We start from the raw sequence: 13,988 nt of genomic DNA, 5'->3' as shown, positions 1-13,988 counted from the left end.
GGAAACCCCAGCTGCTTCCTGCAGCCTCTGCTGCTTGCTTTCCCGTCCGAGCATCCCTTCCACTGCAGCTCCATCTGCAAGGAGCAGTGTCATCCAGATGGAGATGGTGAATGATCATATGGAAGCAGCAGCTGCTCCTCATCACAATCACTTGCTAGCTGATCCACTAAAGGACCAATATTCCCTGCCACCCAGTGTGGGAGGGCAGGCTAGTATATACAGAGGTGACTGCTCTTTTGAACCTCCACCTGGTTTTCACGGGGATGAGTGTTGGTGTGTCAGCACAAGAAGTGGGGCCAACCTCTCAAAGGCTCCTGCCTCTGGCTGTTGCTCTAACCAGGCATGGCCAAACTTGGCCCTCCAGCTGTTTGAGGACTATAATTCCCATCATCCCTGACCACTGGTCCTGTTAGCTAGGGATGATGGGAGTTGTAGTCCGAAAAGAGCTGGAGGGCCAAGTTTGGCCATGCTTGCGTCTAAGCAGTGGCTTGTCGCAAGCCCATTCCTTCCTATGGCACTGCATTCTCTAGGGATGCTCAGTGATGCCGTCTTCCTGCCATAGGGGGCAGCTGTGTGTTGGGGGCATGAGCAAAGAGAGGTTTGTGGGCTCACCCTTAATTTACTGGGGAGTAACTCCTATGGGATGCAGGTGGCACTGTGGGTTAAACCACAGAGCCCAGGGCTTGCCGATCAGAAGGTCGGCAGTTCAAATCCCTGCGATGGGGTGAGCTCCTGTTGCTCGGTCCATGCTCCTGCCAACCTAGCAGTTCGAAAGCATGTCAAAGTGCTAGTAGATAAATAGGTACTGCTCTGGCGGGAAGGTAAACGGCGTTTCCATGCGCTACTGTGGTTCGCCAGAAGTGGCTTAGTCATGCTGTACGCCGGCTCCCTCAGCCAGTAAAGCGAGATGAGCACCGCAACCCCAGAGTCGTCCACGACTGGACTTAATGGTCAGGGGTCCCTTTACCTTTACTAACTCCTATTAATATAAGAAGAGCCCTGTGGGATCCGACCAAAGGCCATCATGACCATGAGCCATAGAACCATAGAATTGTAGAGTTGGAAGGGACCCAATGAGTCACTCTCTGCAATGCAGGAATCACAGCTAAAGAAGTCCTGGCAGATGGCTATCCAAACTCTTTAAAAACCTCAAATGAAGGATAGGGAGCCCATTCTGAGGTAGCCCATTTCAGTGTTCAACAGTTCTTACCATCAGAAAGTTCTGCCTAATGTTTACTTGGAGTCTCCTTTCTTGTAAATTAATCCACTGGTTCAGCAGGGAAAAAAGCTTGTGACAGCCCTTCAGAAATTTGAAGATGACTCTTGTATCACCTCTTTGTCTTCTCCATGCTAAACATTTTTTTGTTACCCATTCCTCAACTTATTTTTGAATAAACATGCATATGATCAAGCTACCCGATGTATATGAGAAAATGAGTTGTGGGAATAACTGTAGTGTGCATGTGTGCTTTGAGAGAAAGATGTTTCTGTATGTTTTTGTGTCTCTGTAGTTTTGTTTGCTTGCAAGTTTCTTTCGATGATGTGTTGCAAGGAAGTGGAAGGTTAGTCTTTCTGAGCTCCTTGAATTCTGTGCCAGCCATTGTTACTTCTTATGTCAGTCCAGTGGTTACATAAATGGGTGAATGACATAACTTGCAGATAGTGTTACTCTATGTAAATATGGCAAGCGAAAGAGTGAATCTGTATAGGCAGAATTATGAGCTAATGGTATGTTTAATCAGATCAGGGGGACTGGAAAGCAAGGGATGGTATTAAGAAAGAAAAAGAAAGGAAGGAAGAAAGAAAGAAAGAAAGAAAGAAAGAAAGAAAGAAGAAATTACATTTAATTGCTGCTTTTATTTACTTCAAACTCAACTGTGTCAATTGCATGAATCAGAGGAATAACATCCGCATCGTATTTCCCCCTTCTTTGCATGCAACCAGACTAACAGAAATATGGTGGTACTCTTTTTTTCTATATGCTTAACATAAAGAGAGCAGTTTGTGCTATTGTTTTATTTATTTTTTACAGCAATGGGGCTATTCAAAAGTTTACAGGTGGCATATAAAGATTGCTTTCCAAGCTTCAAGAGCTTTCATGTCCTCTTTTATCTTCCAACCCTAGACATGGTCAAGGCAAATAGAACTGGGTGGATGCTGTAATACTGTAATAGATTTCATGCACTAGCAGGAAGTTGGATTAGCCAATGCTGATCCTGTAACCTCGTGCCTGCAGTTCTACTTCCTAGCCTCATAAAGTGAACCCATACTGGTATTACATATGGATGGGGACGTGGGTGGCACTGTGGTCTGAACCACTGAACCTCTTGGGCTTGCCGATTGGAAGGTCGGCGGTTCAAATTCCCGTGACAGGGTGAGCCCCCGTTGCTCTGTCCCAGCTCCTGCCAACCTAGCAGTTTGAAAGCACACCAGTGGAAGTAGATAAATAGGTACTGTGGCAGGAAGTTAAACGGCATTTACGTGTGTTCTGGCTTCCGTCACAGTGTTCCGTTGCACCAGTAGCAGTTTAGTCATGCTGGCCACACGACCTGGAAAGCTGTCTGTGGACAAACGCCGGCTCCCTCAGCCTGAAATAGAGATGAGTGTCACAACCCCATAGTCGCCTTTGACTGGACTTAACCATCCAGGGGTCCTTTACTTTACCTTTACAGTACATAGGAATAAAAAGTGATGGCACCAGGTGAATGCAGATGACTGTGAAGGATAATGGCAGTAGCTCCATCATTCCAGTTCCTGGTGGCCCAGTCCCATACTGTGCACACAATGGTGGTGGTGGGAGAAGAATCTGAAAGAAGAAAATGTGCTGAATGCACATGGTCCTGTCTCCTTTGAGGTGCAACCCTGATGATGCACTGCTGCAGCTCACAGTGACATCTTACATGTGTTCACCAGAATAGCTTATTTTCAAATTGTATTTGTTTGAAAAGCATTATATAAATAGGTATATTGCATTAAAAACAATACACTTCATGGCTGATAAGGCACTTGGGTTTCCTTGACTCATAACACTAGCTCTCAGATCACCGTAATGACAAATTAGGCAATTAATATGATACAGCACATATTTGTCATACGCACATCATACAATATTTGGATAACAGCTTAGACAGGACTCTGATCTTCTTCCAAGTTAACTCCCAGAAGCCTCTAAAAACTGCAATACTAGCAGCCATGGAGTATAAGGCCCCTGGAGTATAAAAGATCCTCAATGCGTACTACACTGTTTTTGCAGGACATTAATTCAACATTCAGCAAAAGCATCAAAAGAAAGAATTGGTGACTATTTCATCTCTATGGTAGAAAATGGTCTCGTTGCCCAGGAGTGGTATAGAATGTTGCAAATTAGTAGTGAATTATTTCTCTATTTATACTCACTGTTTGTTTAACCCTGGCTAAAGGCCAGCGACCTCTTACTGCTTGGCAGTCTTTGTCTCCCAGAGAGCCCATGAACTTTGGCTCCCTGTTCCATCTACCCGCTTGAGATTCTCAGCGGCAAACCTCACAGTGTACAGAAGGGAGCGAAGGAGAATGACGTACTCTGCACCTTTATGGAAGCAGTTGGCGTTTAAGCTAGGCTTTCTCAAATATAAAGCCTGCACTGACGATTTGTTTGGGAACAGCTTTCTGTATCACTCTTTCTCAATCAGCAATATTCTAAATGAACTGTAAAAGTGGCATGCAACTAAACAGTTACATGAGAACAATAACTTTTAGCTGCACAATGTAACTTCCTTGCGCTCTCCTCTCTCTGTGTGCCCCCCGCCCCCGATCGGCTGTAGAGGGTTGGGGGAACCCCTGGAGCAGATTTAGAGAGTGCTCAAGCTGTAGAAAGGTGAGCAAACTACATTGCACAACTACAAGTCACTGTTTTGTTGGATCCTGCTAGTCACTGCTAGTCTATTTTGTTGGATCCCACCCTATGTCTCCAGTGCTTTGTTCTCCAAAGGAAAATGACTCTGTTGAAGCCATCTTGGATACAAAATGATAATGCTATCCAGCAGCTAATCAGGAGGCAGCAGGAACTGAGAAACTGTTGTTCCCACATGCAGAAAGAAGACTCAAGACAAGTCAATTAGTCAAATAATTAACTGTGGGCAGGAGAATCAATGATTGCAAATGAGGGTAGCCACATCTCACCCACTGGGCATGTCAGCCAGTGCATTATTTGCTCCCCAGGCAAGGAGTGGGAGAAGTATATCCTGCCTTGCTAAGTGGGCCTTGCAGAAGAAAAGCCCATCCTGTATACCTGAGCCCAGTTAGGGTGCCATCAAAATGCATTTTGTGATTTAAAATAGACCACTGCATTTATTTGTTTTTTTAAAAGCTAAGCCAACTTGGCTAGGGAAATACCGTGTGCTCTAGTGGGGAGGGGGATCAAGGAGTGGGGGATATTACGTTTGATGGCAAAACTGATACTTTGTTTTGATGGATTTTTAATCACAGTGAATTTGGGTATTGCAATCATAGTGATTCTGGAGAAGGATGTTGAAGTACGGTAAATAAAAGTACTTGTTTTTCCTATGGCTATTGTGAGTTTTGCCTAGGAAAGCACAGTGGCTTTCAGAAAAACCCTGGACTTTTGGTATCCTTGCCAATTGCCTTATCTATCTATCTATCTATCTATCTATCTATCTATCTATCTGACTGACATAATTTGGGGCTGTGACTTCAGAGACAAAGGTGATCAAGGACTCTGCCTTTAGGGGCTCCTTGCAATACATTTCAATGAAGACATTTTACACAATCATCCATTGCTTAAAGACCAAGTGATGAACATTAGTATGTGAAGTGACCCTTTGAAAACCATCTTAGACCTGGGTCATTTCTGCTAGGAGAAGTTGACACTATATCCTTCCATCTGACTCCAACACAAAATATACCTACTACAGGAAGGACAATATTTGTGCCTTTGTGAGTAAAGCAGAACTTCCTCTTGAGAACATTAAAATGTTCTCTTAAGAAGTTCTAATTGCTGATTAAAAGAGAGTCCTGTGGCACCTTCAGGACTAACAAATTCATTGCGGCATCGGCTTTCATGAGTTCATTTCATCAGATGACTCCAGTCCACAAAAGGTTATGCCATAATAAATGTAGGGTGTTTCAAGACTCTTTGTTTTTGCTGCAACAAATTAACACAGCTACCCCCATGTTAGTCTTTTGCAGAAAAACAAAACAAAAACAAAACAAAAACAGCAAAAGGACTTGCAGCATCTTAAAGACTAAAACAAATTAATCAAGATACAAACTTTAATAGATGCACCTAGTGAAGTGAACTGTAGTCCACAAAAGCTTACACCATAATAAATGTGTCAGTTTTTAAGGTGCTATGAGACTTTTTGTTCATATGTAACCTTTAAATAAACAACTTATAGACTCTCTACTTTGGGGCGAATAAGGCAAACAAACATTGCTAATTTCATCAACCATAATTACTTGCTTGTTAGATCCATCTGGAAACCTTTTGTCATCTCAGCTAGACATCAAATGTGCAACATTAACCTGTCACATTGCATAATAAAGAGAAAAACAGATACCACCTTTCGCAAGTGAGGAAGAAAATCATAGTGCTTTGAAGTCATGTCATGAGAGATGTTTCCTTCTGTTAAGGGTGTGAGAAGGAACACAGAGAATTAATCCATCTAGTGTGAATTATAGTAGGCAAAAAAAAAAAAAAAAAAAAGCAGTAGGAGCATGAGCATTAAAATAAAGGACCACTTTGTTCTCACAGTGGCATTGATATTAATCGATCTAAAATGAAGTTGTTGGGCAGTTCAAACAAGGAGTTTTCTCACCATGAGAATACATGATTAGGCTTGTCACTTAATGGTTTATTTCACCAAAACTTCTGCCTGTGGAAATTGTCTTTGTGCAAAGTACATTGTTTACAAAGTGCAGAGGGGAGCAAATTCAGGAAGTGGTGGCATGTGAAAGGGGTTTATATAACCATGTGGTGAAACTACAGGCAAGGGGGTGATGAGAAAAGGGGTCCCTGTGCCAGGCATGCTCAGATGCCACGTTAAGGGTGGACTACACCCCTGCTGGCAATGTGTTTGGTGGCTGTTGCGATTGGCCCAATGTAAATGCCAAGGTGGAGGTCCTCCATGCAAAGAGGAACCAAGATAAATCATGATCCCCACTGCCAAATGTATGGTAGGCGAGACTAGTCAATACAACTCCATGGTTGCCTCACATCTGCTTTCTATGTGTGAGGGGGTTGTGTGAAACCCCATTTGAGTCCAGTACTAGTCCTACTCAGAGTTAGTCCCACTGAAGTTAATATACATGTCAGTTCATTCATTTCAACAGGTCTCCTCTTAGCAGAACTTGGTTTGATACAACCCATTCTTCTTACTAAGAGCTCATTGATTGTGTATATATGCCCAGGTGTCTAAAAATGAGACTTAACTGGGCCTGTTTCAAGTATCAGACGGAACATTAATGTATAAAATGGGAGATGATGAGGCATAAAACTCTTAAAGTCATACCTTCTGACTTGGAATAACTTAATCCCTGGTGTGTATGGTGGGCTTGTGGTTAGTCAGTGGTGAGAAAAAAGCACTCTGCTCATGCTCGGAGGTGTTGTGTTAAAATTCCTCAAGGCTCAGAACTGGCACTGAAAATAAACCCTGCTTATTATTATTATTATTAATTGAATTTATATACTGCCCTGTACCTGGAGGTTTCAGGGTGGTTCACAGAACTTGTTCAAATTAAGCCTTGAGACAAATGCTGAATTCTGTAATCGGAGTAGCAGAAGCAAAAGAAAAGTACCTCTGAAGATGCTTTCCGTTTACTAGTGAGTAACCAGACACCAGAGGTGGGGAACTTGAGAGCTCTCCAGATGCTGAACCCACATTGTTATCAGTCCCAGTCAGCATTGTCAGGGATGAGGAAGTTGGAGTCCAGCAACATCTGGGGGTCTGCTAAACTGGCCATGTGTCCCATAGCCAGGAGGGGACACTCTCCTCATTTTGAGGAGTCCTTTATATAACAGGCTGTCTAGTCTTTGGTCTGACATGCTGGTAGGTCTAGGTAGGTCTAGGTTCAGTCCCTTTCCTCCTCCTCAGTTAAGCCACTAGCTCTCAGTCTAACCTCACAGAGTTGATGTAAGGGAAGCCTCGTACATCCCAATCTAAGCTTCTTCAAGGAAGGGTTGGATTAAAATGTGATAAACAAATTAAAAGTTGGTTTAAGAATTCAGAGATAGTTCTGAATGAGAAGACAGTGTGTTACTGGCAGGCCCCCTTTGTAACTCACCCATTTTAGAACCACTAGTCTGTTCCTTATAAGCCTGCTTTAAATCTCCTCAAAATGATGACAATCTACAAGTGGATGCTGAAATTCCAAAGAGCAGAGAAAAAGAGAGAGAGAGAGAGAGAGAGAACACAGGAGGAAACTGAGAGATTTATCACAATTGACTAACAAACTCCCAAACTTAGGAAAAGTGAAATACTCTAGCTTGGGAGAAAAAAGTCCTCTACAGTGACTGATTAACTTATCAAAATTTCACTTGTTTGTCCAAAGCTGAAACCACCTCAGTAACAGAAAGAAAGCTTGAAGAGTAGGAGAGGAATAATTGTTACTCAAATTAAGGCAGCTGCTCCGATAAGCCTTTGTTTTTCCGGAGCTTTAAAAAGTCTCCTTTTCCATGTCCATGTTTTGTGTCTTTTCATACTGTTATGACCTTCAGCCACAATCTGTCATGAGGCCACTTGGCATAAACCAATCAGAAATGGCATCAATCCTGCTCAGTCTGTTTATGTATTTATAACCATAATAGTGTCATTCAGAGTATTGCAAAGTTCATGTTGGCAACGCGAATGACAACAATAGTGATCCGATCCCTCACTTTGAATATTAGATCCATGATCATTCAAGGATCACACACCATTCGAGGTATGGAAGCATCCATTTTCTTTGATGGGACACATTTTCTTTTTAAGAGTTCCTTTACTAGAACCACAGTTTAGAAAAAGAAAAGGAAAATGTAGGAGGGTGGTAGAGCTCAGTGGTAGGGCATATGAAAAAGGTTCTGGGTTCCATCCCTGGTGCAGGAAGGACTAGAAAAGACTTCTGTCTGAAAACCTGGTGAGCTAAGGGCTTGAGTTAGATGGGCAAGTGTTCTAACTGGGAATAACAGCTTACTTTTTAAGTTGCTGCTATTTGTTATAATTAAAATAGAGAGCTGAGGTCTATTTCAGCAACACTGTTTCAGTTAACATTTAACTGGACCTCAGCCTTTCAAAAGACCAAAGCAAAAGTGAGTACAAAATGCAAAGAAACCCCCAAGAGTGTTTAATTGACAGTAGATTGTGAAAGGTGTAGAATAATGATACAAACTGAATACAGTGGAACCTCGGGTTGCGAATGTGATCCGTGTGGGAGGCACGTTCTCAACCCGCAGTGTTCGCAACCCGCAGCGCCGCGTCTGCGCACGCGCGGGTCGCAATTCAGCACTTCTGCGTATGTGCAAAGCACGATTTAGGGCTTCTGCGCATGCGTGAGTGCCGAAACCCTGAAGTAAGCCGTTCTGGTCCTTCTGGGTTTGGCGCGGTGCACAACCTGAAAATGCATAACCTGAAGCGTTTGTAACCCAAGGTACCACTGTACCAGACAGGACTGGAACACAGAAAGAGCATGCAGTAGAATTGATTCATCTACTGTGCTTTAATTGAAAGCTTAACAAGTGGATTCTCCTTTCAAATCACTCCACTCATAAGCCGCGCTTTATGAGGACTAGATTCAATATATAAATATATATGTACAGTGCGACCCCAGACAGTTTACTCTGGATTGTATTCCCCTTTGTTCAATGGAACTTCCTTCCAGCCCATGCAGTGCTTGTCTGAGGTCCAGGATGGGAGTTTTGCTAGAATAAACTTATAAACTCAATCAAGACTTAGTCCTCCAAGGCCCAGGTCATCCTTCAAAATCCATCCTTCTTCAAATTTTGCAATGTAGTTCTTAAGTAACACATGCAAAAAAAAATTATATATTGTGGTAAAGTACCCAAAAAATGCATATATTGGTGAAAATAACATGCAGAAATATATTATTTTAGGGTGAATCATATTGCAAAAATGTGTATTATTAAATACATTTTTTTCTAGTTGTAGAAGGGAAGGGACCTTTTTTTTTAAAAAAAAATGAAAGGCATTAGTGACTTCTAATATAACACCCTCATTATTTAGGATGCAAAAGATCTCTAAGTGGTTCCTTAAAGGCAATCTAAAATATTCATTAAAAATAATAAAATAAACCTGAAAATAAATATTAAAATAAAATCAGTAACTTTAAAACAATTATATTTAGTAAAATGGCATGGGAGGTAAGAGAGCAGGAGTGAATCTCTACACTGGAGACTTCAAATAAATATAATTGTTGTTTCTGAATTTCCCCCCAGGTGTTTTACAAAAAGTAATTGGCACAGAAATAAAATTCACGTTTGTAATTGGCAAACATCAGAGGACAAGGCAATTGTGATCAGGTTTTTATTTCATACACACAGATTTCAGCAGTTCATGGCATGAATCTCATATTCCAGAGATTACTATGGCTCACTCTAGAAATTTCACTTACGTTTATTGGGAGTGAACACACAGGCTGAACTGATCAGCTTGTCTCCAAATATGGCAACCATGACAGTCAGCTTGCAGTGTGTGTTGCTTTTAGGCCAGACTTTGGAATGGACAAATCATTTGTAAACAATACTCACCCAGTGGATAGATTAAGAGCAGGAATAAGAATTTAAGGTTTGGATGTGCACCATGACTGGTCTAGTATAGGATGTCTTCCCCAAAAGCAGATGACTAGACCAATCAAAAGAACGTTGATGTAGGGTTGCCATACATCCAGAATTTCCCAAACATAGCTGGGATCTGGCCGTTGGGAACAGTGTCTAGGTGGAAATCACTGAAACATCCAGGAAAATACGGATGTATGGCAACCCATGTCGGCTGTGTCATTTTGGCGATTTCCCCTAAAAATAGCTCCGAAAGCTCAACAGCTTTATCCAAAAAACCCTTTTGTGTCCAGATTTTCACTTTTTGAAATATGGCAAGCCTAGTTATGACTGATTCAGTTCTGAAGGGTAATGATATCAGTTTGCATCTCTAAAATGGAAACATGAAAATTAGACATTAATACTATGTTTTTAAATATGATTAAAATGAGTTATATTATTCACAAACAGTGTGCTCATTGTCAAAAACCACATAAACACCACCACACAGTTCTCTAATGTGGTAGGCTGTTTTAAATACAAAAAGCACTGACCAAAGTTTTTACAGTTACCATTTTGGAGGCTATTCATTCTCCAAGATGGCTCCTTACCAGAAATTTACTGCAAAACTGAAATTTACATTTTGAGTGAAACCCAAGTATGAAAATGCATACATGTAGAAAAATCTATTTTTTGTGATTTATTATATGGAAAAGACATTAGCTCAGGTCCAGAGCAAATGTTTTTTCACTGCAGTAGGACATAGGCTTCATTCTCTGGTGTTTCCAGGTCTTAGGGTTGGGAATGGTCTCTTCCAGAAGTGTTGGAGAATGATTGAAAAAGTAGTAATTAGTGGGCTCAATGGCTCTGTTTTCTGTATCAGTGCAAAGCAGTATCATATGTTCATATTTCTAACCGAAAGGGACTCACAGCGGCTTATTCTATTGTAACAAATTGTAAAATGGCATCAGAATCATTTCCTACAAATGGAGTGTGTAATGGAATGGTAGCAAACATACCGTATTTTTCTCTCTATAAGACGCACCAGACCACAAGACGCATGTAGTTTTTGGAGGAGGAAAACAAGAAAAAAAATATTCTGAATCTCAGAAGCCAGAACAGCAAGAGGGATCACTGTGCAGTGAAAGCAGCAATCCCTCTTGCTGTTCTGGCTTCAGTGATAGCTGCGCAGCCTGTATTCGCTCCATAAGACGCACACACATTTCCCCTTACTTTTTAGGAGGGAAAAAGTGAGTCTTATAGAGCAAAAAATACGGTAAATTAACCAGAGGTTCTATGGAAACATAGACAGTAAGACACATTGGGAATTGAGAGCCTCATGCGGGAAGCATTAGCATCCCAAGAATCTATTTGTACCTGTTTCACAACAACATATTTTATTTAAAAAAGTGAAAGTGGTAAGAAAATATCGGAGAAGAAATGACACCTTGATGTCTCATGTTCTTCACCACAATTTCCTCTGTACCCATGACTTTGTGTACTGTTCAGAACAAGCATGTTTTTCTTTCCCAGTTGCTTCCTCCACCTAGTATCTGAAAAGCCAGCTATGTATTTTCTGCTTCGTAAACCCTTCATTACAGTAAATCTTTCAGAATCACTGAGAGGAGAGCTTTGCGAAGTGATTGTTGCCACAGCAAGAGAAATGCCTGGACTTCATCAGAGCACAACTTGCTATTACAGCCAAACCTAGTGGTCTTAGTTTGTATTGGCAAAGTGATAAAACCAGATTCAAGGTCTTATCCAAAGTTGGCTTAGATACAATAGAGAGAGCAGATTTAACTCTGTTTGGTGATATTCTGTCATCTAATTACAATGTATGTAAAGCAGCTGAAATTGTTAAACACTCACATAATGAGGAGTAGAATTTCAGTGGAGAGCAGTGGCTTATTATGCCACAAAGAGTCAGGAATCTGAAAGAGAAATTTACATTCCATTTTTCTCTGTATTTTTCTGTTGTGAACTGCCCTAGGACCTCCGGATGAAGGGTGGTATACAAATGTAATAAATATATATTAGTGAAATTCATGATCACTGTATGGCCAAAGTTAAGCATTTTTACATTCTTAAAAGCAAAATTCCTATACACACGGGTCCCACTATCCAAACACTCATTATAAGAAAATTCACTTATCCAAACTTGGGTAATTAATACCCAAAGTTCTCTGTACTCAGATTCAGATATCCAAATAGCTGGACCTGTGTGTGGTGCTGTAAACAAATAAGGTGACTTAAACAAGCCTTACTTTTTGTGTTTTGCTAGTCCATGGCAGCTGTTTTGCCAGAATCCATGGTGGGAGGGAGGGAGAAGTAAGGAGGCAGAGATTGGGCAAATAAAATAGCAGTTTTTTCCTCCCTTGTTTGCCTTTTGCAGGATTTCAGTGGTCAGAAACGCATTAATAATTTTCCCATAGGAATCCATGGAAATTTTCAACTCATTATGCAAACACTCACCTAAGAAGCGATTTCCTGAGAAAGCATTGTGTTGGGATAGCAGGAACTGGGTGTACATCATAGCTGTCAATGTTTCCCTTTTTTAAAGGGAAATTCCTTTATTCCGAATAGGATTCCTCGCAAGAAAAGGGAAAAGTTGACAGCTATGGTGTACATATCTTAGAGGTAAATTATATTATGTTAAAAGAGGCTTACTCCCAAGTAAGTGGGTACAGCATTGCAACATATCCCGCTGAAATCAGTTGGACTAAAATGTGCAAGGCTCTCAAGGCTACAGGGAAAAAATTGTCAAGAGTAATGCCTCCATGAGAAGGACTCACAGCTATGCATGCTAGTCTGCCCTCAGTGTTATCAGGTGCACTGGCACATCTTAGAACTTTTCCATGTTGAGAGGGAATATCAATGAGGAATCTAAACAGGTTTGGGTGAACACATTTAGGTTCTTTTTTGTGATTAGGAACCCTAAAATGGCAGGCTTCCTGATCAGAGGGAAGATTTAAGCACATTCTGTTGAGTACCCTCAGAATCTCCCTTCAGACCTTCCATCTCAATGTGGGAAGCTCTGCAGAGGACAAGCAGGTGTGGGAGGGGGCATGGCCCACAAATGCATCTCTGCCTGCTCCCCACTTTTAGCCCCTTTGCCCTTAGATGAAAGTCCAAATGAGAGTTCAAGCCATTTAGGCAAATGGTACTGTGCTACACTTTATCTCTTCCCAACTCTATTTCGGAGGCTTAGGAAAACAGATTTATCGTATATGAATTCATTTTATCTTCAAAACAACTCTGTAAATTAAGTTGGACAGAGAGGCTGTGGCATTGTTCCCATTACTCCCCCAGGCAGACTGTAATGACTTGCCATTTTTGTATTTTTGATTTTAATTCTTGAGGAGCCTTATTGGGTCATGTGGAATGAAAATTTGTTTGAGGAAACTCTGCGAGGTAGTTAGGATTGATTTTTTAAAAATCTCATCTCAGTGTAGGGTGGACCAAACAGATTCTTGAAACCCATTCCTGTTCAGCACATTTATGTATTTGTGCATGTATTTAGATTTTTAGGTCTTGATGGAGGCCTCCCGCTTTTCTAAGGCCTCACTCCTGCTGTTCTGAAACATTGGTCTTTTAGTATGAAGAGCTAAACTGCTTGCTGTTAATAAGCACCATGACAAAACATTGGTCTTTTAGTACTAAGAGGCAAGTGGTCTAGTACCATGATAAAACCATTTCCTTTGTATACCCTTCTCTGAGTGCTGAGACATTTCCAAGCCAGTGCTACCTCAGTTTCCTTTGAATGCAATAAAGTGCTAGAAACTGAAGGTATAATAACTTTACAAATAAACAAGCAGATCATAAAAGGAGACAAGGAAGCATTCCTACAAGGCAGCAGATTCACTACTCTGCCTCAGAGCCCTCTAGACTGGTGGTTCCCAAACTTTTTTTGGCCATGCCCCACCTAAGCATCTCTAAAATCCTGATCCCCCCCCCCCACGTGGAGGAAGCCTAAAAGACCATTCACTGTTAATAAGTCATTCCCAAATTGCCCCTGTTAAAAATCAAATTGCCCCCCTGTGCCCGAAGTTAGGAACCATGGCCCTAGACAGACGATCAAAGGTGCTTCACTTTCAGCAGTCATTTCCTCTTTGTCCTTGTCTATTTCTCTTTGACTGAAGATACAAAACTGTTGTTTCTCAGATGGTTTCGCAATCTGTCAAACACTCATCACAGACACTACTTCTGCAGGTGAACTGCCCACTCACCATCCACATTAAGAAGTGGG

At 41.3% G+C, this 13,988-nt stretch overlaps 1 protein-coding gene across 3 annotated transcripts in view; it reads right to left on the bottom strand.

Annotated features, from left to right (window-relative positions):
• Nucleotides 1-1,837: 1,837 nt before the first annotated feature.
• Nucleotides 1,838-13,988, bottom strand: part of LOC308477451 (uncharacterized protein) — a 46,320-nt gene continuing 34,169 nt past the window's right edge. The window contains exons 3-5 of one of the 3 annotated variants that reach the window (XR_013986572.1): nucleotides 11,612-11,673; nucleotides 2,665-2,806; nucleotides 1,838-2,588 (exon numbers count right to left, since the gene is read on the bottom strand). Coding sequence is in view for 2 of the 3 variants with exons in the window: in XM_081006043.1 (XP_080862169.1) it covers nucleotides 2,584-2,588; nucleotides 2,665-2,806 (147 nt within the window). In the remaining variant the exon portion in view is untranslated. Of the gene's footprint in view, nucleotides 2,807-11,611; nucleotides 11,674-13,988 lie in introns of all 3 variants that reach the window. The other 2 variants (XM_081006044.1, XM_081006043.1) reach the window with 2 other exon arrangements.

This window comes from Podarcis pityusensis (genome assembly GCF_964106645.2).
Source record: "Podarcis pityusensis genome assembly, chromosome: 5".
In the NCBI taxonomy this organism is placed as follows: Eukaryota; Metazoa; Chordata; class Lepidosauria; order Squamata; family Lacertidae; genus Podarcis; species Podarcis pityusensis.
This window is presented reverse-complemented; position numbering and strand designations above follow the sequence as displayed.